This window comes from Panthera onca, chromosome D1 (assembly GCF_046562875.1).
Source record: "Panthera onca isolate mPanOnc1 chromosome D1, mPanOnc1 haplotype 2, whole genome shotgun sequence".
Taxonomy (NCBI): Eukaryota; Metazoa; Chordata; class Mammalia; order Carnivora; family Felidae; genus Panthera; species Panthera onca.
Genome location: NC_138348.1, coordinates 1,430,854 through 1,456,501, shown reverse-complemented (window position 1 = coordinate 1,456,501; position 25,648 = coordinate 1,430,854). Strand labels below are relative to the sequence as shown.

Genomic DNA, 25,648 nt, shown 5'->3' with positions numbered 1-25,648 from the left:
AGGCTCGGCCCGACAGGAGGGTAGGCTGCAAGGATGGGGGTGGAGGCCACGTCCGGGTCCTGTCTCGACACTGTGGGGTCTCTCTGTCCTCCCCTGCTGTGACCTGGCCACCGTCAGTGCCCTGTTGCTGACAGGTGGGAGAGATCAGACCACCTTTCCCACCGGCCCCATCCTGGGAAGGACCCTCCTGGCTGCCTCCCCCCACCATCTCCCCGAACCCCAGGAAGCCTCCAGCACGCGCTGGAGCTGGCAGGTTGCCGAGGGGACCCTGGAGAAGGCAGCCATGGCCTGGCATCCCCAAGGTGCCCCAGATCCCAGCTCTGCAGCAGCAGGAGGCTCGGGGGTCCCCAGGGACCCCCTCAAAGTGCATTCCAGCAAACACCTTCAGGTTACAGGGGGCCCACTGGGCCAGTGCAGGAAGGGGTCACCATCTGGGGTTGGGCCCCTAGCATGGGCCAGAGCGAGCCTCGGGGCTCCTGCCGCACATGGAGCAGAGGTCTTGAGGGAGGATGCTCAGCGCTGGGCTTGGGGACAGAAGCCGGGGCCCCTGGACCGGCTCGAGCGCCAGTGCAGAGGGCTACCCGTGCACCCCCATCCACTAGTCCTGGAGCTGGGGAAGGATCCCAGTCCCTCCTGGGCGACCACAGGAATGTGCAAGATGGCTGCTGGGCGGGGCGGGCGGGTGGGGCGGCCTCCGCGGCTGACCTGAGTGATGGGAGCACATCCCGACCTCGGCGTCGTCACCTCCGTGTTTATACCCACTGAGCAAATATACACTAAATGAGGCACAAATGAGCACGGCCAAAGGAACGGCCGATTCTGTCCTTTCTTCTTAATCCCTTTGGCTTAGGGTTTCCCCGGCCTGGACAGCTTGTCCGAGGGGAACGCTGCCCAAGGGCACACGGGCATCCGTCCGGGGACATTCAGGCAGTGACCAATCCCTGGCCGCCCTGGCGTGCACCCTGCACCGTGGGCCTTTTCCCAGCCGGCCGGTGTGGAAGCAGCCACTGTGGGCCCTCGAGTTTTGGTGAGGTGGTCAGGGATGGGCTGTGATGGAGACCGGTGCACGGCCACGTCCGTGGGTGAAGGAAGAGCCCGGGCCAGGACGGAAGACATCTTTGCTGTCCCCTCGGCCACAAAAGCAACTCTCTCCCCCAAAATCCCAGCACCAACCAACCTGGAGACCACCCTGGGCCGGAGCCCAGCACGGCCGCCGTCGCGCCTTGGCCGTCCAGCTCAGGACAGGTCAGTTCCCGGATGTCTGAGGCTGGGCCTCAGGGTCCAGCCGGGGCGCAGGAGGGCCAGGTGAGGGCCCTCTGTGTGCTCGGAGAAGGCCACCCGGGCCGGCTGGGGCACCTCCCCTCGGCAACCGTCACCAGTGGAGAGTTCCAGACCCCAGCTCCGGGCTGCAGGGTACCCCAGCCCTGCCTGGACACGGCTGCCCTGCCCTCCAGCCCCTGCAGGCTCTGGAGCCCCGGCCCGGGAAGGAGCTCACCCCCGACCTTAAGCAGGAAATGGCCCGTTTCTTCCCATCCTGGCTTCCCAGGAGGCAGAGAGCAGGGCCCTGCCCCTCCTGGAGGCTCCCGGAGTCCCAGAAGGGTGCCCTCCGAGCAGACGAGCGCGCAAACCCCCAGCCCCCACTGGACGAGGAAGTTTGTGGGTCCCGCTCACAGCCTGGCCAGCCTTGGGAAAAGCAGACCTCATCGGGAAAGAGCCCTCGTGCCCCTCGCCCTAATCCCTGGCCCCGAGCCCCATTGGGCTGCAAGCTTTGACTTGAGCAAACAATCAGCATGGGTTGACTAGCTGGGAAACCTGGTCCCCACCTCTCCACCATGTCCTGCCCCCCAACCGGGTCCTGAACTCCATGATGCATTTTCCCGGGGGGCTTTCTCCAGACGCCATCGCGCTCCAACCCAGGGGAAGGGTGACAGGGCTGCTGTCCCCTCCCATAAGAGGGCAGAAGCCCAGAGAGGAGAGGGGCCAGCGGGTTGGGGTCCACGCTGGCCTGGATGGGGTCCTGCTCTCCTCACCCCGAAGGGAGTGATGGGCAACACCACCGTCAAGTGGAGGGTCCTGGGGATGGAGCCGGTCCCGGTCTGGTTTTCACGAAGGTGCTTCCATATGTCTTCTGGTTGAGTGTCAATGCCACTTAGCCTGGCTGGGCTGCCCCTCGGCCAAGTGAAATGAGGGCCCCTGCACTGGGGCACCCACCTCTGGCCACGAGCAGAGTACCTGACCTGTCCCCAACTCCAGGGAGGAGGGCACTCAGCCCGTCCTGGGGACAACCGTCTGTGCAGACCCCTTCCCCTCCCTCCTCCCCGTATGGCCTGAAGACGCCCCAGCCTTGTGGTGGGGACAGCCACAACACTGCTTGCCCTCCCATCCCACCAACCTCCGAAATACGGACATTTGTGCGTTCAAGGTCCGCATCTGCTACTGGAGGGAACCCCTGCCTGCCCCCCTGCCCGCCACATGGCCCACGCCTGCTCCGGGCTGCGGGGTTCCGGAGTGTGCCCACTGGCACACGCGGGGGTTACAAAATGGCGGTCCGTCTTGCTTCCCTTGGCAAGAAAGACACGCCGTTTGGCCAAACGGATGCCGCTCGACCTGTCTGCAGCCCCCTGCCCAGCTTCCGTGGCTCTCTCCCCCAGAGACTGGCCCCCGACCTCCTTCCTGGGCCCTCGCTCCCGGCCCCCCGCCACGGGGACACGCTGGTGATACAGCCACCCCCCAGGACCAATCGTCTGTCCTCCGTGCTCACCCCCGTACCCTCCTCTTTTTCCAAATGTACACGTGGCCCCCCTGAGGGCCTTCCCTCCTTCCCCAGCTCTCCCACCTGCCCTGCCCGCCTCATCCAACCGACAGCTTCTCTCTGTCCCGTGCGTGTTCTCCATTCTGGGAACCCTGTGTCTCCTTCCTGGTCCCATCTCCCACCGCAGCCAGAGGGTTGGCGGGTGAGATCAGGCTCGGATGAATGTTGGGCCACGCAGGTCGTGGCCTGGGGACCTTGCTGACCAGTTCCCGAAGAGGTCCCAGGAGGGGGTGGCCGTGCAGGTAGGTGGGTGGGTCGGGCTGGGGGGCCAGGGGAGGAGGGTGTTTCTCTGTGGAAACAGTGGCAGGAAGGCCCACACCCGGGGGCTGCCAGAGCCCGCCCTGGGCCCTGGGGGGGACGTCTCCCTTGGAACCGGGCAGGGCTCTGTCTGGCCGGGGCAAGGAAGCGGCTGCCCCATCTGGGTGTCAGCTTCCTGGTGTGACACAGAACAGCTGAGCGCCATAGGCCCCACGTCGCGGTGCCGGGCACGTGTCCATCGTTCCCCTGTTACGGTATCACCGTGGGGTCCCCGCTGTGGCCTGAGGACCGCCCTGGAGCCTCATCCCAGGCCTCAAGAAAGCCCAATGGGACTGGACCCGGGGGCCCAGAGAAATGTGGGGGGACTGGGGATCCAGAAACAACCCGACACGAGCCAGGATGGCCAAGGCCTTACTTGAACAGGGCTTCCCATCCCAAGAGACATGCTGGCCAGTCGTCCGGATCCAGCCCCGGGGGCCCGCGGCCGCCCAGCGGTTTCCAGGTGGCTCTGGGACGCCCCTCTCCTGGGGGGCCCTCTCTCTGTAGCGGGACCAGGGCTGGGCGGCCATGTGGGGAGGCTACCTTGGCGACTTTGCTTCCCCGCTGGAAGGCGGGAGGATCTCGAGGAGGGTAGGAAAGGCCGGCAGGGGGGAAAGGTCCGAGAGGAGGGTTCTCAAGAGGGCAGGCGGTGTGGCGGAGCACGAGCGCAAGGGAAAATGGCCGTGCCCCTGGCACGCGGTGGGTCCCGGCCCGTGGTCGCTCCGGAGGCGTGCCCCACACCGTGGCCTTGCCAGGCTGCTGCGTGTGGAGTCTGGAGAAAGTGCTAACCCGCCGAGCCCAGAGGCCAGGCTCAGAGGGGACAGGAAGGAGCTTGCTGCCCACATGGGCCTTGCACTTCCAGGGCACCTGGGGACGGGCTTGCCTGGTCACTCAGGCCGGGCTGACGGCCGTCACCGGAGAGAGGGTTGAACGTCACCCTAGTCTGGTCTCCCTGTCCCGATCCCTCCCGCCGCCTCCCCGTCGCCTCCTCCGAAACCCTGCCCAGCGGCAGCACCCCTCCCTTGGGACCAGGGGGAGGTAGAAAGCACAGAAGACCCCCCTGACCCGCCGGCCCCCGGGGCACCTTCCCAGACACCCCCACCCACCCTGCATTGCCTCTGCCCCCCGGTTTCCAGGGCCCCACTCCTAAGGGAGGAAGGCTTGACCTCAGGGCTCACGAGCTCCCGCCAGCCCCCCGGACAACAAGGGTCACGCTGGGCAGTCCTGGGTGGCGCAAGGCTACAGGGAGGGGTCTCCGAGGGGCCAGGAGAGCGGTCCAGAAGCAAACCGCACAGATAACGTCCAGGAAGAGGGGGTTGGTGGGCGGCAGGCAGAGCTCGGAGTGCCCCTGCTGCCCTCTCTGGCCCCGCCCCCGGCCGGTCCCTCTCTGGGGGTCACAGGCAAGTGAGTGGGCAGCAGGGATGTGAGGTGAAGGGCCACAGGGCCAAGCCGGAGGGTGTGCTGGGGCTCCTGCGAGAGGAGAGGGGAAGGGCTTGGGAGGGGTCATGGGCCAGAGGCGGGCTGGGTCGTCCCAGGATTCGGCGTGAGGCGGAGAGCTGGACCTTGGGGTACTGCGTCGTCATGTGGGCCTGGAGGGGGGGACCCAAGCCTAATGATCCCCCAAGGGAAGTGGGATGGGAGTCCGAGAGCCCTAGAAGGACAGGGCTGTGGAGGAGGAGGACACGGGCGCACAGAGGTGCCGACCAGGGTCCCGCTCCTTCCTGCCAGGATGGGGACAGACCAAGAGGGGGCAGAGTCACGTGGGGCTGGGGGGTGGAGTGGAGCTGGGGGGCTGTGCGCGCAGGTGGTGGGACGTACGGTGGGGGTGGCCACCATGCGTGGGGGGCGCGTCCAGCGTGGGTGAGGACACATAGCCTGGCTGGCGTTGAGGAACAGAGCCAGTAGGACCCTGAGCCCGACTGGCTTTGGGGTGTAGGGTCCCTGCCCGAGCAGCTCTCCTGGTGTGGGTGCGGCCAGGGTGAGTTGAGCCTGCCGTAGGCAGCCCCCCGGGCTAGCCGCCCCACCCCCACCTCCGGCCCGCAGCCCGCCCGCTTGGGGCCTTCTGGATTGCATCAGATGTCACAGCAGTCTGGCTGTGACATAATGAGGCAGGCCGGGGTCAGCGGGGTCACCTCTCGTGGCCCCGATGTTTGGAAGTCCCCAAATCAAAATGACCCAACAGACAAGCTCGAGACTGGATTTTCCAAGCGGGCTCCTTCAATTACCCGGAGACAGGAGTAGGAGTGGCCAGGCCCCCAGGCCCTTTCCATTCCTGCTTCCCCCAGATGGCCAGGCTGCGGGACCCCGGGACCACCTGGGGTCCAGAGTGGGGGTGGGGGGCCCAGCCCGAGGCTCCCTGAGGCTCACCTCTCCTCGGGCGGGGCCCACCTCACTGCAGTGGATGTGAGCGGGGCCTCCTGGAGCCGGCCTTGCACACGAGACAAAGAACACTAGACACAGCATGAGCCCGTGCCAGCCCTGGGCACCCGCCACGCGGTCAAGGGGCCAGGGCAGCCCAAGGAGGCTGTTGGGAAGGCATTCACGGCACCATGGGGAGGGGGTGCGGGTCGCACAGCTGGCCCCCCGGCCCTCATTCAGCCTTGTGTGAGTAGGACCTGACGGCCGTCCCGAACCATCCCTCCAGGTGCTGCTTGGGGGAAAAAAAAAAATACTTTTCAAACCACACGCTGAAGACTTCAGCATGAAAATTTAATGTCAGAAACCCGTAATCTCTTTCCCAGAGATAAGACACAGCCCCGAGAGGAGGGGCAGACCAGATCCCTCTAACCCAGAGAGCAGACGCTGGCCGCTGGCGGGGGAGGGGCAGGCTGACAGTGGGCTCAGCAAGGCTTGGCCTTGACTAAGGGGCCTGGCGGGGGTGCTCCAGCAGGGGTGTCCACACGATGGGCATCCTAGAACTTTCTGGAAGTGCCTGTCTCCTACCCGCCCTTGGGGTGGACTGGCCTCTCCGACGCTGGGACCGGACATTTCTGCAGCCGTGGAGGCTCAGGTGTCCCGGTGATGCCCGTGGCTTCCCCGCTCGGGCTCTAACTTAGGCCTCGAGGCTCCCGGCCTACGTGCACGGCTCAGGTTGCCGACAGCTGATCCGGGAGGGACAGCTTGGCCATCACCACACACACGACCTCTGCAAAGCAGCGTCCGCCTCCCTCCGGGCCAACAGCGCCGCCCTTGGGGAGCCCACGCACGCACATTTGTGCTTCCAGCCACGTCCTTGAGGGACACGGTCTCCTGCTGGAGGGAGACCCTGCTGCGGGTTCCATATCAGCTCTCAGCCCCCCGGGGGCCAAACCGGCCCTCGGGGTCTCTGAAGTGCCAGCCTCAGCAGGGGAGACGTGGAGGAGCAGAGGGCCCAATCCAGGCTGGCCTGGCTTCCCCAGTGGTGCAGATAACACACTTCTAGGTGGTCCCCAGCAATCCCCACCAGGAGTACAGCCTCCGCCTCAGCCCTTCGAGAATGCCCAGGCCCTGGGTCCCGGGCCTCCCCTGACCCGGTCACTGAACGGGCTGCGCAGGCAACCCTGGAAGGCGGGTGCCCCTTGGGTGCGTGGGTGCCAGACCCCGAGCTCTGGGCCGCATTCCAGGGGAGGGAGTGGTGGGAGGAGCCTCCTGGTGTGGGGGCAGGGGCTCCCTGGGCGGCAGAGCGCCACCGGCCGCCTTCGGTCACAGTGTGTGACACGACTGCCCTCGCCAGGCAGCTGCCCCTGGGACTCTGTCCTAGTGAGCCTCCACAGCCCTTTTCTGCGTGACATCCGAAGGCGGGGCGGGGGGGGAGCTGTGACAGGGTCTCTGGGTCCTCCTCTTAACGGAAGGAGACCTGGACGGGGGCGTCATTTGTCCTGTGAACCTATGGCCCCAGAGCCTCCAGAACTTGGGTTTCCAGTGGCCCAAGCCCCATTCTTGACAAACTCTCACATCCCGGGGCACCTTGACCCCTGGGGGTACGTGGCCACCTCGCCCCAGCTCCCACCCCCCGCCCCCCCCCCACCCCCGGGGCACGTGCCCCTGCGAGGCGCCCTGGCAGGGACAGGACAGGGGCACACATGTCCCAAGGTGGGGCTGGGGCAAAGCCAGCCTGAGAGCTTCTTCTCCCAAACTTGGCGGTGTCTCGGAGGCTGCCCCCCTCCCACCCCGAGGGGACGACCAGGAGTCCGGGGGCCACTCTGTTGTGGGCTGTTTGCCGGCCCCTCCCGGCGTTGCCGTGGCGACGACACGGGGCGCGGCCAGGAGCCATACCTCAGAGGTGACTAAATGTGCCATGCCGCCCGCCCGTTATAGCGCCCGGCGCCCTCCCGGGCCTCTCACACCTCGGCCCCCGGCCCCCGGCCCCCAGCAAGAATGTTCCATGAGCCCCGTGGGCAAGCATGTGGCCCGGCATGCCAGGCCAAGCGCGCCGGGCCGGCGCCTGCACCCCTCCCGCCCGGGCGTCACCCGCCCGGCCCGGAGCCTGCCGTCTGTGCTGTCTTCCTCACTGCTGTCAGGCCCCAGCTTCCTGGGGTGAGAGGCTTCCTGTGTTTCCTGCGTTTCTATCTGGTCTGTACAACCGGACCCTCTTCCTGCCCTGCACCCCAGCAGCCCCGCACTGCACCCCACACTCCGTGGGCCACGCTATGGGCTCTGCTCAGGGGGCAGGGGGCGTGACTGACTGCGGGCGTCCACCCGGGACCCACACTCCGCACGCCAGCCCGCGGGGGTCCCCAGGGCAGGGAGGAGAGTGCAGGAGAAAGTAGCCTATGTCAGGAACCGGGGCTGGCTCGCGTGCAGCCAGGGTCTTTGAGTGACCACAGTGTCCCCTTCCTGCCCGCCCCCTCCCAGGGACTCTAGTGGCCTGGCAGCCTCCCCAGCCTGGGGTCTGGAGAGCCCCGCTCAGCAGTCCCTGGGGAAGCCCGAGGTCAGGGGGCTCAGAAACGGCCATTTCGGCAGGACCCATCTTGACCGATGTGGACAGCTGCGCCCACCCCCCCCCCCCCCAAAGCTATTCCGGTCTTAGCAGGAGTCAGGGAGGGCCGGCATCCAGGCGGGCAATACGATCTTTCCAGATAAAGGGCATTCCTGGCGCCCTTCATCACTCTCCTCGGGCAGCTGTCGGCTCTGCTAACCCCCTAAGCCCCACAGGAGACTCGGAGCACAGTTTTCCCATTTCGGACCAGCCAAGGGGCCAAGGCGGATTTAGGAGGGGGTGAGGCGGGGGGGACAGGGCAGGCAGGGGATGTTCTGGGAGGTGAAGACAGGCAGGACCGGAACAGCAGCTGGTCCTAATCCCACGGGGGCCTCCTTCAGGACCGGCCCCACAGGGCCCCTTGCCTGTTTTTTTTATTTTTTATTTTTAGGAGGTACCTTCTAGAACTCGTGGTGCCCAGTCCCAGTCCTGGGGGCACACGGGAGCAAGCTTAGCACGGTCACGTGCCAGGTCGTTCAGGGTTGCAGGGGAGACCTGGTTGTGTGTGCATGTGTGTGTGTGTGGGGGGGGGTCCCAGGTCCTGGTGTCAGGGCCCTGGGGACACGGGACCCGGAACCTCAGTGCTGCAGTTCTGTGTACGTGTGTCCACAAGACACAGCCGTGCCTGCACCCTGGCGGGGGCCGGGGTCCCTTCCCTGCTGGGCAAGGTGGCTGGGCTACCCCTTCCTTCACACACCTCTCGGTGGGGGCTCCAGGAGCACGAAAGGGTGGGAGGGGGAGGTTCACCGGCTGAGACAAGGGACGTGCCCCCTCTGGGGGCTGAGGGGGGCACGGAAAGGAATCAGGTAACTGCGGCTTGTTTTCCTTAAATGGAAGAAAACCCAGCAGCGGCATCAAGCCCTCATTTGGTCCGTCGGCCTCTTGAAATCGGGCAGGGGGTCGGGGTGGTCCCCCAAAGCCGGGGAGCGGAGCAGGGAGGGGGCGCCGCGGATGCCAGGGCCCGGCCAGGAGACAGGAGGCAGCACTGGGGGCGGGGGCACGGGGACCGTCCTTAAGGGTGAGATTGCTCAAGGCCCGAGCCAGACCCTGACGCCCTGCGAGCCCGGAATCATTGGAATTCTTCGTGAACCGGCTGGCTCCGGAGTCACAAGCAGCTCGGGGCGGGTCGACCTCAGGGCCTCCTGTGCTCCCCCAGGGTCAGGGGCCAGCACGAAGGGAGGTTTCTGTCCTCGGCCAGCAGGACCAATGGCATTTGCAAGGACATGGCGTGATTTGGGGCCTCACGGGGCAGTGACTGCGGGTTCGCTGTAGGGTACGTGGCGCCCGCTTCTGGCACCGCCTCCTGAGCCTGGACAATCTCACGCGGGGTTAGACACCCCACGAGCCTGCCCACAATATGACCGTTGGTGAGCCCCAGCCTTGTGAGCTCTGCCACACCGTGGCCGTGCGAGGGAGCTCACCCCCCCACCGCACGCCATGCCCAGCAGGGACACGGGATGTGGCAAGCCACCCCGGTGGGCGGGGCATAGAGACCGACAGCCATGGGGACGGAGCCCCGGGCTGGCACTCCAGGCCAGGGCACACCCGGGTGGAGAGGAGGGCCTGACGCCAGGGGCCGGGGGTCCTGGGAGCAGAGCCCTCTGGCCCCTTCGTGGTCCGTGTTTCAGACAAAGAGAGAGGAGGCCACGGCCAAAGGCCTCACAGGCTCGAGGTGGAGACCAGGAGCCCGGCCCCAGCAGCCCTGCAGCAGGCGTCCCTCCTGCAAGCCCCCAAGCCTGCTCTGGGCCCCGGCACGCTGTCCATGTGCCTGGGAGTGGCTGTTGTCTGTCTGCCTGCCGTCAGGAGCTAGGTGGCAACAACAGGAACCCCTCACCCCCGGGGCCGCCCCACGTGACCCCCTGACCACGATGGGCCCCTCGCACCCAAGGTCTCCATCGCCTGCCGTCAGTCGGTGCTGTGGCCTCGGAAGCAGGGTGCTCTTGGAAGGCCACAAGGGCAGGAACGTTCCCAGCTGCCCTGCCACCTGGGCCACCACCCCCGGGGCCCCATGGGGCCTTTACGGCAGACCCCAGCACACCTCTTGCCCCTGCCCCGGCTGGCTTCCCTAGCCAGCCGGCATGTGTTCTGGGGGCCTTCGATCTGGCCTTTAATGACCACCCCCCACAGCGGTCCCCCCTCGTGCCCTGTGGGGGCCTCATCACCCAGACTCCCGCACCGGTGGTCCTGAGCTGGGTGCTTCTTTCCGAGCTCTCACTCCACTCAGGGGACAAGAGGACGTTCTTGGTGGTACTCTGGGCCCAGGGTCACCTGGGACCTCCCAGGCCTGATGGGAGAGAGGAAGCCCGGTCATCATCACTCAGGGTTGGTTCCAGGTTGAGAGAAGCCCAGGATGTGGCCCCAACTTTAAGGGCCGGGGGCTACACCTGACCTTGCCGGCTCGGCCCGGGGAGCGGGATGCTCTCTGAGCATGGCTGGGGGCTGCGTGCTCCTCCGGGCACCCTTGCCTTCTCTGAGCCGGCCAGCAGCTCCTGGCCACCCAGCGTCCAGGCCCACTCCCCAAGGCTGTCCAGCGGGAAGGGGCCGGCCTCTGTCTGGCCAGGATGTCTGGCCACACCAGCCATAGCTGCGGTGAATAAGGCAGGCACCTCCACCCGGCACGCCCTGGGGCTCAGGGGAGCCCGGGAGCGAGGCAGGAGCCCCAGGAGCTTGGGGCCCTCCCCCAGGGCTCCCCTCACTCACTCACACAGGCGTGCATGCACGTGCACACACACACACACACACACACACACACACGTGCACACACGTGCACACGCACTGGCTGAAAACAAGGTCTCTGCAGCGCCGGGCTCACACGGCCCCCCCTCTGGCAGCAGACGTGGGGTTTTATTAGTGCTACAAATCAGATATCACACAGTTTGGGGCTGACATGGTTTTTATAAGAATTATTTAGGGCCCTGGCCGCCGGTGAAGTCCCAGGGAGAGCCTGGGAGGGACATCCAGCTGTTCGGGCCGCCGGAACCCCCGACACTTCGTAAAGGGAAGGTATGAAAGGCCGGCACCTTGTTCTGTTTAAGGGGGCGCGTCACCCCTGCCCCGGGCCCGCCGCAAAGGCTTCTGGGAGGCACCTCCCCCACGGCAGGGAGTGGAGGCCTGCAGCGGCCAGGGGAGGGGGCCGGGGGGCCCCGGGAACACCCACCCAGGGGCACTGAGGCTCAGCCCCTCTCGGCGGTCTCCCCAGCTCCCTCTGGAGGGTTTCCGGGGTTCCCCTCCCCGCTGCCCCGGGCCTGTCGCCAGCCAGAGCATCACCCAGGCCCAGGTCACCGGCTTGGGGGCTGCCCCAGCATCGTAGGGAACATCACCTCGGGGACGCTCGCAGGGGCTGAGATGGCACTCTGTGGAGGGAAGATCTGCCTGGATGGGGGGGGGGGGTGTCCTGCTGGAAGCCGTGGGCAACCATCTCCCAGCCTCAAGTTGCCCTGAGGAGTGAGGGTGGCTTGGCCCCACCTCTGACCTGTAGGCCCCTGTGCTGGCCGGGGGCGGGCAGACAGGGGCCCCTCCTGGCTGGGCCTCCTCTGAGTTTCATCTGAGTTTCCCGCAGAAGGGCCCCCGGGGGCCTTGGGGATCTTGCCTGTCTTGTGTCCCTCAAGGAGGGAAGGATGCTCACTTGGTCCCTGGGGTGTGAGAGACACCAAGGCCTGTGCCAGGGACCCTGTGCAGGGAGGGTGAGCATCTAGCCATGGTGGGGGGGAGGCGGACCCCACTCGGAGAGGGCACAGCCAGGCCCAGGCAGGGAGAGGCCTGGGGTCTCCCGCCCACCCCTCCCCCGACTGGCCTTGAGCGGGAAGGGAAGCAGGCCGGCCTCTCCTCCCTCATGGTAACGTCAGGGCTCCAGCATCCTTCCGAGGAGGCCGGGGCCAATCAAAGCCAGATGTGGGGCAACAAAACGATGCTGATGATTTCGACTAGGAAAAGCCCTATTTACCAAGAAATAATGAAGTGATTCGGGGCGTTGGTGCTGGGGTGACCTCAGCCGGGAAGGAGTAAACGCAGATGCCGAACGGGTCTCCCAGGGCCACGCGGGGAGCAGTCCTGGTGTCCCCACCGGCAGTGGCGACGGGGTTGCCGTGGAGGGGGCCCAGGCTCGGCTCAGGGGCGGTGGGGAGGTGTGCAGGGGAGGGTTCGCTCTCTGCCCTGAAGGGACACAGTCAGTTGCAAAGGTGGGACAGGCACACGCACGCACGACGAGCGGGGCTCGGCCCGGGGCCCCCGGATGTGGAAGGAGCAGCCCACACTCCGCGGCAGCCACACCTGGACAGACACGGATTCCTGAGGGTGAGGCCTGGGAGGGGTGTGAGGGGAGGGAGGCCCCGGGCGTGGCCTTGAGGGGAGGAGTAAGGCAAGGGCTGGGGTCCCCGGGGCTGCAACCCCCTCCCGCTGCCGGCCTGCTGGAGCCCCGGGAGCCCCCGGCCCCGGCCGTCCAGGCCTCATCGGTGTGGACACTGGAGTCTGCAGCCGCCACAGACCTTCGGGGGCAGAGAAACACCCTCATCCCCGCCTCCCGTGAAACACCCCAGGAGAAGTCCCCAGTCCTGCCCGGAGCCACGCAAACGTGTGCACACAACCATGGGCCCGGAGGCATGAGCGGCCCGGGGCAGACATCGCGGTGCACGCACGCAGAATGGCACCCAGACCCCCGCGGGAGTCCCCGGCCCGCGTCACAGCACGGATGGGCCCGGAGGGCGGTGCCCAGGCCTCCCTCCCGTGACATGCCCACCACAGGCAAACCCACGGACACGGAGGGTGGGCTTGGTGTTGGCGGGGGCGACGGCACAGGAAGGAGTTAAACCTGGTGACAAGAGATAGATGCACAGCTCCACACTGGGACACCTCACGACGTGCTTGTGACGGGCGGGTTGTAGGGTATGTGAACTATGTCTCAACGAAGCTGTTTGAAGATACAGAACGTGGTGCCCGGCTCGTCCTGCCCCGAGTGCCGGGAGGGAGGCCCCGGGAAAGTGGGAACGGTGACCCCGGGGCACGCAGCTCAGCATCCGCACCTCACCCGCCAGGACCCACCCAGGCCTAACCCAGCTCTGAACTCCAACGGCCGGACGCAGGGCCGGCACGTCTGGCTCGGGGGACTCTCTGGGTTTGGCGGTTCCCCAGTTACACTCATGTACCCGCGTCCGCACGCACAGACTAGCAGAATTTGGGGTCACACGAAAGCCAGGAGGTGGGAGGGGAATGCTAAGATCACAGTCACTCCAGAGGAACCTTCCAGGAGGCCTGGGGGGTGGGGGACGAGAGGCAGTGCTGTGTCCCTGGGCCTGGGTCCCCTGCGAGGGGCTGGGGGCTCCCGGGGAGGGGGCGCACACACAGGCCGGGAAGCAGGGAGCCCACGTGACCTGGGGCCCCAGGCTGCAGGAGGGCTGTGTGGGTGCCTTCTCGGCACCGGGGTCTGGCCGGGCAGGTGGGTGAGGAGGGGGTCCGCGCTGTCATCTGCAGTCAGTTACTCAAGCCCTGTCTTCGTGATGCAGCCCCAGGGGGGGCTCGGCCGGCCCTCGAAGAGGAAAACCAGCCGCTGCCGGAGAGACCGTGGCCAGATGGGTTTCTGCTCCTTCCCGGCAGCCCTGGGTGGCTGGGCCTCACCTGGAACTTCTGGGGTGGAGGGGGGGGGAGGGGGAGGGGGAGGGGGGGGTCCTGAGATGTGTCCCTGTGGGCCTGGGGCCCGCCTGCTGCGGGCTGTGGGAATTAAGCAGAGCCCCCGCTCGGTCCCAAGGGCCCTTCCCGGCCCCCTCAGCCCTTCCCCGGCGGCCTGGGCCTGCCGTAACCTGGCGTCACGGGGATCTCTCATAGCTTCTCACAAAGTAAACAGACCTCCCACATGGCGACAAATGGACATCTCAGGAGCCTGGAGACTTGGGTGCGGGGGGGGGGGGGGGGGTGGTTACTGGGGGCTGTCACTCTCTCCCTCTGTCCATTTACTTCCCCCGGGAGCTGGCGCCCTGGGTGCTCCCAGAAGGACCGTCCACAGGGGAAGGGACACCCAGGCCCTTTGGGTCGGCTTCCCAGCCCCACGTGAGGTGTCCAGTCAAGGCTGGGGGGCCCACTGGGGTCGTTCCCCGTGTGGGAGACCCTCCTCTGGTCCCCACGCGGAAACCTGGACCGTGTCTCCCAGCTGTGCAGGGACGAAGGACGCTGCGTCGCGGCGAAGACGACCGTGGGGCGGTTATCTTGGGGGCAGAGACGACCGTGCAAGGGCTCTCCCTTCCCAGCCCCCAGCCGGGAGCCGCAGAAGCGGAAGGGGTGTCCAGCCAGCTCCTCAAGCCCGCCTGGGGGTGGGGGTGGAGCAGTCCCCCCTTGAGCAGCCCCTCCCAAGCTGCAGGCCCCGCTTCCTGGATTCCTGAGGCTCTGAAGGCAGCCCCCACTGCTGCCCGCCCCCCCCATCCAGCCTTCCCTCCTCCCTCCTCCCTAGGCAGGGAGCAGGCTCTGCCGGCCCCAGGGGTGCCGGGGAGACCGGGGACGCTGCTGCTCTGCTCGCCAGCCCCTTCCTCCTCCCTGCAGAAAGACGCTCAGGCTGCAGGGGGGGTAGGGGACACTGGGGTCTCGGCGAGGCCGAAGAGCGGGGCGGTGACGGGGGGCCGTGCCGGGTTATGCAGGGCGGCCGGCGCTGGACCTGCTTGGATGAAGGATGGGATTCCTCTCCCAGCCTTGAGTTGGGGTCCTCAGGGCCATGGGGCCCCATGAATTATTTCTCTAAGGAGAATACCGTTGACTCTGCTCTCCGGTCGCCTTCCGGACCTTCCCCATCACTTTAAATCAATGCTGAAGGGCGGCGTTTGCCCGGACCTTCACCCTCCAAGTGGAGGGAGCTGCGAGGCCCACGTGATGCAGCCGTCCCCCGTCTGGGTGTCCCTCTGGGCAGGGGGGGGTTGCTGAGCCAGTCCTCACTTCCACCTGCCCTGCGAGGCCCCCAGAAGAGGGGAGCGCAGGAGGGCAGCACTCGAGGACGGGGACCCAGGGGGTGATGTGGCCCCCCAATGATTTCTGGCTTGCTCCCAAATCCCCAGGCCCAACCTGTCTGCGCGAAACCCACGCAGACACGCTCGTGCCGATGGCCCCAGCTGGGTTCGCCCGGGACCCTCAGCAGGAGGGCTCCCCGCCCCCACCCCCCGGCTGCAATGGGGTCCCCCCCTTAACTCGGGGGACCAGAATGGGTCACGCCATCACCCAGGCCCTGCTCCATCCGTGCAGCCAGGCGCCCGTGTGTGCCCGTGGGGTGCAGCCCTGCACGGGGACACCGGGTACAGAGGAGAACGGAGTCGGGGGTCTTTACTCCACACGCAGGACTTTATTGGGGCCGTCACAGGCCGAACCAGCCGGGGACACCACCACGCCGCGGGTCCCGGCTCTGCCTCCGCCGCTGCTCATCCAGGAGCCTGTCCTGGATGTCTTCGTCGCTAGGGCTGCCGTCAGGGCTCTGCTTTTTCTCGGGAAACAGATCGGGGAACGTGAAGGTCTGTCCGTGCGCCTACGGAGAAAAGGCAAGGCCTCCAGCACCATGCCGAGGACAGGGACACCGGGCCCTCCTGCGCGGAGCCGACACGTGGCCAGCGTCTCGGGGGCGAAGGTCCTCGCCTGGAAAATAAACATCTCGGCCTGCTGCTGGCTTTTATCTAACAGCGGGAAGCCATTACCCCGGACAATGCCCCTTTTCATCGACATTATCTCTCCGAGGCCTGGTGTCTGCATTGGCTGGGACCTCATTAAAAGCAGCCCAGCAAAGCGCCCATTCACCGGGCGCGGGGGCAGCCCGGCCGGACTGGGGGGCAGGAGCGAGGGGCAGGAAAACCCGGCACAAACAGCGTCTGGTGCCACACTGAAACTTTTTCCATCCAAAATACCTAAAGGCCTTTACCCACATTAAAGACTACCCCTCCTCCCGGCTCGGAGCTTGGCAAATAAGACGCGTGTAACGTACAAAGAAATGTACATATGCAGCAGTCTATAAATCAAGACCGGCTTTGCAAATTAACTGGTTTTACGTCTTTCACTAAAAGTTCAGAATGTGCCAGTGTCGGCCAAGCCCCAACCCAGACCCCCAAGCATGTGTGCGGGGGCACCGGCCGGGCCCGCTGGTGCGGAGGCGGGCGCTCTGCCCGCTCCCCGGGGACCCGGGCAACCGTGAGGTGCTGTTTCAATTTGCTAAATACCCCGGAGCAGCTCCCCGGATCGGGGGCGCGGGAGGGGACGCGCCAGGGCAGCGCCGTCTGCTTCCAGACGGGCGAAGAAGGATGCAGGGCGGCCTCCGTATCTGGAAAATTTTAATAAGTAAAATCAGTCAAGTGCGCTGGTTCTTGGAGACCCTTGTTTTGTAAAGAAACTTGGCTTTGGGCAGGCGGCCAAGTATGATCTGAAACAGCCCACCCCCACCCCGAGAAGAGGAGGTTTATAAATTCGGATCACACGGCGTGGGGCGCAGGCCCCAGCAAGAAAGCAGGGCTGTGTGCACGCGGTAGCCAGCCTGCTGCAGGATTAGCTTACACAGCTCAAAACTGCTTTTTTTTCTTTTTTAAAATACCAAAGGGCAATAGTTTACATGCAGGGCTGACTGCCCAGAACGGGGGTTTATGTGTAATATATCGAGGTGATTTTGCTAGCTTTCTGAGGTGGGGGAAAACCCAAAATGACATTTTAAAATATAAATACAAAGATGGCAATTTGCAACAGCTCAGGAAAAAACGGAGGGAGCTGCCGCGAGAAATTCTCCCTCTCTTATCCGAGACAACGGCCACTTGTGGATGCCGACTGGGCCCCCCGGGGCGCCCCTCTGGAGGGAAATTCGCCTTGTACTTCCAAAAGTAAGCCCTCGCTGCCTGCGAAGGGGAGAGTGTGAGCTGCTCGGTGGCAGAAAGGACCGGGACAGGAGACTGTCAGTCCCAAGCGCCCCTCGGGCCATCGGCCGTCCCCCACGGGCTCCCGCCGGCCAGCGACCGCGGTGGGAACGGCAGGCTTCCGCGTGCAGGGTGACGTTCCCCTGGCTGCGTGGGCCACAGGGCCACAGAGATGTTTATCAGGGCGTCGGGGGAAACGTGGGGCCCCCACCCCGCCGGACGGGCTTTTCCGCAGCAGTCAACTCAAAATAGATTCGGAAACTTAATTTGTGTTCGTGATTGACCCTCGTGCGCTTTACAATTCGCTCTGTTTTTGAAAGCCCCAGAGCGGGGCCCACGGGGACACACGGGGAGGGAGAGGTCGGGCTCGGCACGGGGGTGGGGGCAGAGAAGGGACCCTTTCGGAGGGGAAGGGCCCGAGCTTCCTGCCGGTTTCCAGGCTGGGGGGCGGGGGTCCGTCACAAATGCCACTCTGGGCCGGCAGGAACCATGCCCAGCAGGGACTCTGTCCCCAGTTGTGCTGCCCGATTTCACAGAGGAAGAAAGGCACGTCGAGCGGCAGCTGCACGCACCAGATCTAAGCAGGCTCCGCTGAGCGAGGTGGGGCCCGGGGAAGAATGTGGGGGCTCGGGTGACTCAGGAGCCGCTTGTAACCGTAGCTGGCCTGCTGGAGCCCTGGTGGCGAATGCCGGCACGCGGGTGTGGGCCCGCACGCCGTGACAGAGACAGATGGCCCAATTTCACACACAGGACACAGGCGCCTTTATAAGGCCAACGGCCGCTCGCTCCACCTGGATAGGCTGGTTTTGTGCACGGCAAATATTAGGCCAAATAATTACGGGGGCCCCTGTTTAAAACAGCAACTGCAGTCAGAAACGCTGCCGTGCTCACCCGGTCCTGCAAGCAACGGCCTCCTAGCGCCTAAAACGGGGCCGCGGGCCCAGGGGGTTTGCAATAGCGCTACTGCCATCTAGCGGCCACGGCCGGCCGCCTCCCGCCGTGAGCTCCAGACACGGAGGAGGCCCCTGCCCCCAGCTCCCCGCCGCGTGTTTCCAACAGCGGGGGGTGGGGGGCAGCCAACGGACCCTGCAAGGAGGGCCCTCGCTGGCAGGTCCTCACGGAGACCAAGGGGAGGCCCTGCTGGGGGTCCTGGAGGGCTCGTCCGAGGAGGCTCCAGCGGGGTCACCTCACGCTGGACGGGAGGGCCTGAGCAGGGGGCTGGGAAGCCGGCTTTCACTCGCCACGGCTCTGGTCTCTGGCCGGCAAAAGCTCTGATGGGGTCCTGGACCCTCTTCCCGAGCCCCTCGCCAGGCAGCACACAATCCAGAGGACGGGGCAGAAAGTGCCGGTGCCCCACAACCCAGTCCAGAGGGGAGGGGGCTCAGCCAGGGCCCCGGGGCGCGGCGAACCCACCCAGGCTCGGAGGCGGCTGCCCCCCACCCCCAGCCCAGGGCAGTAACTGCCTCCCAGCCTGAGGCCTGTCGGAGGCCAGGCCAGGCCGTCCATCCGCGGCAGGAGCCCCTTCGGTGCTCGGAGAGCCCTGGTTTCTGCCTGAGCCCGAACCCCCTGGACCTGAGTGGACCCGCCTGTGGTCACAGCACGTTCAAAGTCCAAGGGCGCGACACAGCTGGCCCCTGAGAAGTTCCGAAATGCCCTGCGCGGTCCCCTCCCATCAGCTGAATGTGCTCGGAACGCCAGCTCAGCCTGGGGATTCGCCGGGGGTTAGAACTAAGCGCAGGCTCTGCCCCGCGCGCCGCGGGCCTGGAAATCCTGCCTCGCAGGGCCCCAGGCGGGGGCTGCTGCACAAACACGTCCCCCGCACCAAGGTCACGGTCGTGATAAGTCACGCCCATGACTTGGGACTCTGCCCGAAGCCCACTCACCAGCTGCACATAGGCCACCTTGTAGTCTGGTTTCTTCATCCTGACGTTTCTGTAATCCCTCTTCCTGTTGGAACCTGTCGGGGGGGAGGGGGGAACACTTTACTCCAAGCACGAGATTTCCAGTGCAACTAATCCAGGAACCCACTTTCTAGAAAGAGGCAAACGTGGAAGAGTCGGTTGGTCTCCCACAGATTACAGCAGGTCACGCCCGAAATGTGACCGGTTCACATTTACCAAGTGTGCTCGGGGTGGTGAGCACCGCCAGGCTCTGCTGTTGAAAACGCAAACGTGTCTGAGCAACTCGAGAAACCCATATTTCCCGCGTGTCAGCACCGCGACCCCCGTGGGCTGCCTCCCCTCACGCAGGAGGCTGCCGGGTGGGGGGACAGAGGTTAAGGGAACAAAGAGGAAAGCACTTTGCTGACCGGCTCCCGAGGCAGAGGGGACGCGGGCTGCGCGGCGTGGGCAGGGTGGGAGCGGGAGCGGGGCCAGCCCGCCCGGGTTCCGTCCCAGCTCTGCCCTGTGGGCAGCGAGGGCCCGGGAGGCTGCTTCACCCTGAGTGCCTCAGTTCCCTCACGTGCCAGGAAGCAGACCCCTGGAGCGGCTGCGATGAGGGGAGCCCACCCCCCGGCAGGGCGGCAGGGGCCCGGGACGCACCGTGCTGCACCCTCGTCCGCACGGCGGCCACGGGCACGTTGTAGATGCGCTCGAGGTAATTCCTGACATCCACCCTGGTCATCCTGGGCAGAGAAGAAAAGCGAGACTCAGCCGGGCCGAGATAAACGGCAGCTGGCCAGTGGGGCAGGAGCCACAGGCGATGCGGCCACCAGCCCCGCTGGCGCTCTCCTGCCCTCCATACATCGGCAGGGGGACACGAGGGGACTGGTCAGCTACAGCCACCATTTGCGCTCACTAGGGGCCAGACCCCCAAGCAGAGCTCTCCCGAGGGAAGGGCCGATCTGGGGGCACCCCTGGGCGGCCAGGAGCCCGGCCCACCATGGCCAGTCCCTTGCACAGCTGCCTCCCCACTGCAAGGTCCTTTCCTGGAAACGGCAGCCAAGGCGTTGATAGCTTAGGCCCCCAACCTTTGCACCTGACGCGGCATCATAAACCTCATCCTTGGCCACACCTGGCCTCTAAGAGCTGACGCTCAGGCCAAGCCCAGGCCCATGCGCGGGGACAGTCACGTCCTGAGACTCCAGAGAGTGCCCTGCAGCTTGGGTGACAGGACGCTGCGTCCCTCCAGTGGCCAGGGCCTCTGTGAAGGAACCACCTTGAGAACTAGGTTTTGGGAAGCCATGGTAAGGAGCTCCAAGAGGACGGGCCCGCCTGCTGGGAAAAGCACGGAGCTCAATGCAGGAAAAGAAGTGTCAGGCCCTCAACTAGGCTTCCCTGTGGGGGGACAGCCCGGCCTCGCCCCAGGCTCCGCAAACAGCAGGAAGGCTCTGCAAACACCAGGACCTGGGCCACATTTGCAGAGCGGCTCGGAGAGAGCAAGGGGAAGCCACACCTATGAGCCGGGCTCTGTGACACCAGCAGGTCGGCCAGCCCCTCGGGGGCGCTCCCCAGCCCGAACTCGGGGGCTTACTCCATGGGGATCCGGAACTGCACGGTGTCCTCGGGCTGGGCCGTGCCGGGCCGCACCAGCCGAATGAAGAAGTTTGTTCGGAAGACACGGAGCTGGGGGTTGCCCAGCTGGTACAGAGGGTACCTGAGAGGGAGACATTCGTCTGCATCAAACACTCAGAATGCGCGACCTCAGGGCTGCCCCGGCACACCCCCATCTGTTCACCCATAGCCACAGGAGTGGGAAGCAAAGGGGGGCAGCTCTCCATAGGCCGGCACCCCACGGCCCCCTGTGCTGATGGCATGGCTCTGCCCGGTGTGGGCCCCGAGACCCCTGGTGCCCATCCACTCAGAGTAGCGGGGGCTGCAGACCCTCAGGGCCGGCCCCTGGAAAGGGCCCATGGGAGACTCAAGGAACCGGCCAGCAGAGAGCACGCCCACCGTGGCCCCCCCCACACGCTGGTGGCCGGGCTTGGAGACACGCTTGTTCAAGGTGACGGTCCCACCAGCACGCAGCCCAGCGTGGCGGTGCTCCCTACGAACCATGGCTTTCCCCGCAGCAGGGGCGTGGGCACCCGCACACCGTATGGGTGGGAGAGCATCACAGTCCCCACCCTGAGGACTCCCAAAGCAGGTGGGCACAGCTGGACAGGCGATGCCACCACCCACAGCCCCGGCCCACTGACACTGCCAGCCCCACATGTGCTCTGGGCCTGCACATGGCAGCGCAGCCGGGTGAGGAGGGTGTCTGAGGTCCAGTCTGCAGGGAGGCCAGAGGCCAGGCCTGGGGGAGGGTGGGCACACAGGGACACGAGATGCCATCAAGGGTCTCACTGGGACCCCCGGTGACCAAGCTGCGGCGCTGCACACGGCCCCCGATCTTGTAGTGTGAAAGGAGGCTGGTCGAGGCCAATCCTATACCGGGCAGAATGAGGACAGCCAGGGGTTCGGAGGCCCTGGTGAGCCCCAGAACTGAGCGCCATCTACCTGAGAGCTGCCGGTGACCAAGTCATCATGGCAGCTGCCCGGCAGAACCTCCGTGGTGAGAGGGGGGTAAGGGCAGTTTCTGGAGGCTGCAAGGCCTCAGGGAACAAGAGGCTTGCCTTGTTTTACCCTCCACTGGAGTTTGGGCCAATGGCTGGCTACCCAAGGGGCTCACTTATTCCCCCTGGTGACCAACGGCGGCACTGCAGGGGGGCAAAGTCAGGCCCTCTGGGTAACTGTCAACAGACCCTCCACCTCTCCGGGTCCCTGGGTTTGGGGGTGGGGGGAGGCCCAGTGTGAGGGTCGGAGGTTAGAGGCCTGAGCCGGGCAGGGAGCGAGTCTCCCCCGGGCGGGCATGGCCTCAGAACCCCCCTGTCCTCCCCGACGCTGAGCGTCAGGATGAGTCCCAAGGGCCTGCCTGACGCTGGAACCTTCCAGCCCCGGAACAACCAGCACTGCTGAACACCCTCCCTCGGGGCTCGAGAACGGGGCTCTCCCGGCCTGGTGGGAGGGGCCGGCACCCCTGCGCGCCCGCCCCGCCCCCTGCCCGGCCCTCCCGTGGATCCCACAAGCGCGGATCCCACAAGCACGTCTCCAGCGGAACTCCCAACTTCTGCTCCCAGCACAGCGCTCTGGCTCGCTGCCACCTGCCCTACCTCCCTGTGGCCCCGAGGGTGACTCACCCGTGACCCCACCCTCCCCGCAGGTCCCGCCGGCTCTCCTCCCGACCCGCGGCCCTGGCTGCTCCCCACGTCCGCGCCGGCCCCTCGGCCCCGCTGCACCTGCCGGGGCGCCCCGGCCCCGCCACAGGCCTGCAGGTCCACGCGGGGCGGCCGCGCGCGAGTGCGTGCGCCACCCGTTCATCCCGGGGCCGGCGCCGCTCGCAGGGGACACGGGGCGTCAGCCTCCAGCGTGGGGGGCGGGCCGCGGGGGTCCCGGCGGACACCCGCACAGTGTCCTCGCCCCGGCGGCGCGGGCGGCGGTGACCCTCCCGGGCGGGCGCCCGTGGTCCGCGCCGCGTCCGCAGCCCCCTGTCCTGCACCCCGCCCCCCACCCCGCCAAGGCCCGCGCCCCGGGCCCCCGGCCCCCGGCCGCTCACAGCACATTCCGCGCCATCGCCGGCTTCCGGGCCGCGGGCGGAAGGAGGAGCACGCACCGCCCGCGTGGGCCCGCCACAGCGCCCCCTGGCTTCCGGGAGGGCGCGCGGCGCCCCGCCCCTCGCCCCGCCCCTCGCCCCGCCCCGCCCCACCCACCTGCCCGCCGCCCCGCCCCCCGAGCACACCCCGCCCACAACCACACCCACTGGCCCGCCCCCCGACGGTCCCGCCCACCGCCCCGCCCCTCACACCTGCCCCCCAACACCCCGCCCCGTACACCTGTCGCCCATCCCCATTCACCTGCCCCATCGCTCCGCCCACTGTCTCACCACGCCCACTGTCCTGCCCACTGTCTGGCCCACCGCCCCTCACCTGTACTCCTAGCCTACCGCATCCGCACCACTCATGGCACCTGACTCCCTCTGCCCCAGCTTCCTGTCTTACCAGCCCGGACCCACGTCCCTACCCCACTGCTCCTGACCCATTCACCTGGACCCTACCCAGCCTGAACTCCTTGTCCTGCACACCCTGTAAGAGCCCAGAATCCCTCATGTCCCTGGGTCCCTCCCAAGGGACCTCCAAGGTCCCTGGACCCTCCAAGGGGAGGGTCCCCGCGCACCCTCCAAGTATCCAGAACGCATCTTGCCCCAATCCTCTCTCACCCTACCCATGGCCTACAGCATGCCCTTAGTCCCACGTGTCCCCCCCTCCACACCCCTGCACCCCACACTACCCCACATGCAACTGTAGGCCATGGCCAGCCAGCTAAGGTCGGAGATGGGGGAAGGGGCGGGTGGGTGGCCCTTGTCTAAGGCCCCTATCTCCATCTGGCTGCGGTGGCTTTGTCCCTTCCCAGATCTCAAGCTCCAAGGCCCCTCACAGCCCTTCTGGCCAGCACCAGGCTGCTCTCCCCATCTCCTGTGACCCCTTCCCCCTTACAGCTTCCCACACAGCCCTCATCCAGGGGATCCCCGACTCTGTAGGGCACATGCGGGACCCACTGCCCCCTCCCCACCAACAGCATGCAGACCTATGTGGGGGGACCAGGCTGCAGCCTCCCTCTTCCAGCCCCCAGGCCCCACTCTTCCCCGGTTTCCTATGCCCCACGGCTTTTGGCCATTCGTCAATCCCTTTAGCTGCCTCTCCCCCACCTGAGTGGCCTGTTCTCTTTGCACCAACAGCAACTTCAATCCTCCTCAGAGCCTCAGAGCCGGGAGGGCAAGAGGGAAGTGCCAGCAATCTGTGGGGGAGAGAAGGGACCCCCAGGAAGTAGCAGAAGAGCCTTGCCTCCAGGGTGACCACGGTTCAGGCAGCAAGGAGGCTGGCCCTGCCGGCTGTCCCAGGCTTCGGAGAGGAGGGCCTGGGTCACGGAGAGCGGCTGGGGCGCCCTCCTTGTCCGTGTGTTTGGCATAAGTGGGTTCGCCTAGGACGAAGCTACTGAAGGTGAGTGGCCGCTAGGGACATTAGCCGAGACAGTCCTGCCTTCTGGGGAGGCGCAGAGAAGGACAGGGCTCCAGGCCCTCTGTAGGAAGAAGTCAGTGGGGAGGGGGCATGCTGGGTGGCAGGGAGGGGGATGGAGCTGGAGAATGGGGATCTCGGGGCCAGGAGACTTCTGGTCAGCGCCGCCTCTGGAGGTGTTTGAACTTCAAGGCATGATGTTGGGTGTGACGCGCCCTCAGAGATGTGGCTGGAAGGCGGGCCCACGGTGTGTGTGGCTGACGGGGGGAAGGCAGTTGGCCGACTCTGATGGGTTGGAGGGGGCCACCTGCTGCTCCAAGGAGGGGGATCACATCTGAGCAGGTCGCTGAGGGTCGTGGAGGAGTGTGGGGGCAGGGATGCGGTCTCCATGGTGCAGAGCCCTCAACACTCCATCCCATCTCTCTGATTATCTGCCAGTGGGATTCCTCCCCATCAGGCCTGGGATTTCTGGGCGCAGAGGCTGGTCTTGCAGCCTGGGGCACCTGCGTGCACCTTCCCCCTTCCTCCCTCCCTGGTGTCATCAGACCTACCCCATCACTGGCCACATGCCTTCCCTGGGGTGGGACTGCCACATAAAATGGAAGATGCCCAGTTAAATTTGAAACGCTGATAACTTTGTCTTGTTTTGTTTTTAATAGACACTATTTTTTAGAGCAATTTCAGGTTTGCAGAAAATACCCAGAAATTCTAGTATGTGCCCCTCCGCTCCCCCATGGATTGCCCCTTTTTTTAACACGCTGCATGATCTGGGACACTTGTTACAAGTGACGGAGCCATACTGACACCTTACTATTAACTGAAGTCCACCATTGCCATTAGGATTCCTTCCTGATGTTGTACATTCTGTGGGTTTAGACGAATGTATAAGGACAAGCATCCACCAGGACAGGGTCATATACGGAGTAGTTTCATGGCCCGAATTCTCTGTGCTCTGCAACCCCCTGGCAACCACTGATCTTTTTTTACACTTTCCAGCGTTTTGCCTTTTTCAGAGTGTCACAGTGTTGGAGTCCTACAGCATGCTGTCCTTTCGGATTGGCCGCTTGCCCTTAAGATCCACTTAAGGGTCCTCTCTGTCTTTTCATGGCCCCATAACCATGAAGAGAAACCACAGCCTGGCTTCCGGGGCGGCCGCCCCGTCCTCCTGCATTTCCCAGCGGCAGCGAGAGGGTTCCTGCCACTCCGCATCTCGGGTGACATTTAGTGCTGTCAGTATTCTGGACTTGGGCCATTCTGATCGGTGTGTGGGAACATGCTTCTTCTAGTCTCACACGTGTGTCCACTCACGTGCTGAGTTTTCCAGGCTGGGCTGGGGCGATGGGGCTTTTTTCAGAGAGCCGTGGACACCCTGGGCTACGGGGGAAGGATGGGGTGAGCTTGGAGGTGACTTTGGGCTGGGTAGGAGGCAGGAGAGAGGCCGTGTGTGCACTCACTCACTCACGCACTCTCACTCGTTCGTTCCACCCATATTTGCCGGGAACGACCGTGCGTCCAGCATCTTTCCAGGGGTTGAGGACACAGACAAAAGCACTAAACCGACAAATACTTTGCCTCCGTGGTTATTGTCCCCCAAGTCAACAAGTGACGAACATCAGATGCTTTTGGAGACGCATGTGGGGAGGTAACAGGAGGTGGGAGGGGACTGCAGTTTGGAAGGAGGGGTCAGAGAGCCTCCCTGAGAGGCATTTCAAGTGAAAAGGTCTGGTGGTGGCGTGGCT

The 25,648-nt window shown here is 65.5% G+C and overlaps 2 protein-coding genes across 3 annotated transcripts in view; one reads left to right on the top strand and one right to left on the bottom strand.

The window, feature by feature from the left end:
* The first annotated feature begins 218 nt into the window (after window positions 1-218).
* Window positions 219-25,648, top strand: part of PRR33 (proline rich 33) — a 63,937-nt gene continuing 38,507 nt past the window's right edge. The window contains exon 1 of the mRNA XM_078433838.2: window positions 219-1,245. The gene's annotated coding sequence lies outside the window, so the exon portion shown is untranslated. The remainder of the gene's footprint in view (window positions 1,246-25,648) is intronic.
* MRPL23 (mitochondrial ribosomal protein L23) lies at window positions 15,357-22,555 on the bottom strand. Of its 2 annotated transcripts, XM_060607724.2 has the most exons (5): window positions 22,454-22,555; window positions 20,393-20,515; window positions 19,462-19,544; window positions 18,805-18,878; window positions 15,357-15,558 (listed from the first exon to the last, which is right to left on the bottom strand). In XM_060607724.2, the coding sequence occupies exons 1-5, from the start codon at window positions 22,468-22,470 to the stop codon at window positions 15,391-15,393; spliced, it is 465 nt and encodes a 154-aa protein (XP_060463707.1). In that variant the 5' UTR covers window positions 22,471-22,555; the 3' UTR covers window positions 15,357-15,390. The 2 variants fall into 2 exon arrangements, with proteins under 2 accessions (XP_060463707.1, XP_078289956.1); XM_078433830.1 differs by lacking the exon at window positions 20,393-20,515 and having other exon boundaries at window positions 22,454-22,486.

Bases quoted from the DNA above. Each gene is read 5' to 3' on its own strand.
- MRPL23 (XM_060607724.2), bottom strand. The intron at 19,545-20,392 runs GTAAGCCCCCGA...TTCTCTGCCCAG, and splicing joins CAGTTCCGGATCCCCATGGA to GATGACCAGGGTGGATGTCA. The intron at 18,879-19,461 runs GTGCGTCCCGGG...CCCCCCCGACAG, and splicing joins GCGGACGAGGGTGCAGCACG to GTTCCAACAGGAAGAGGGAT.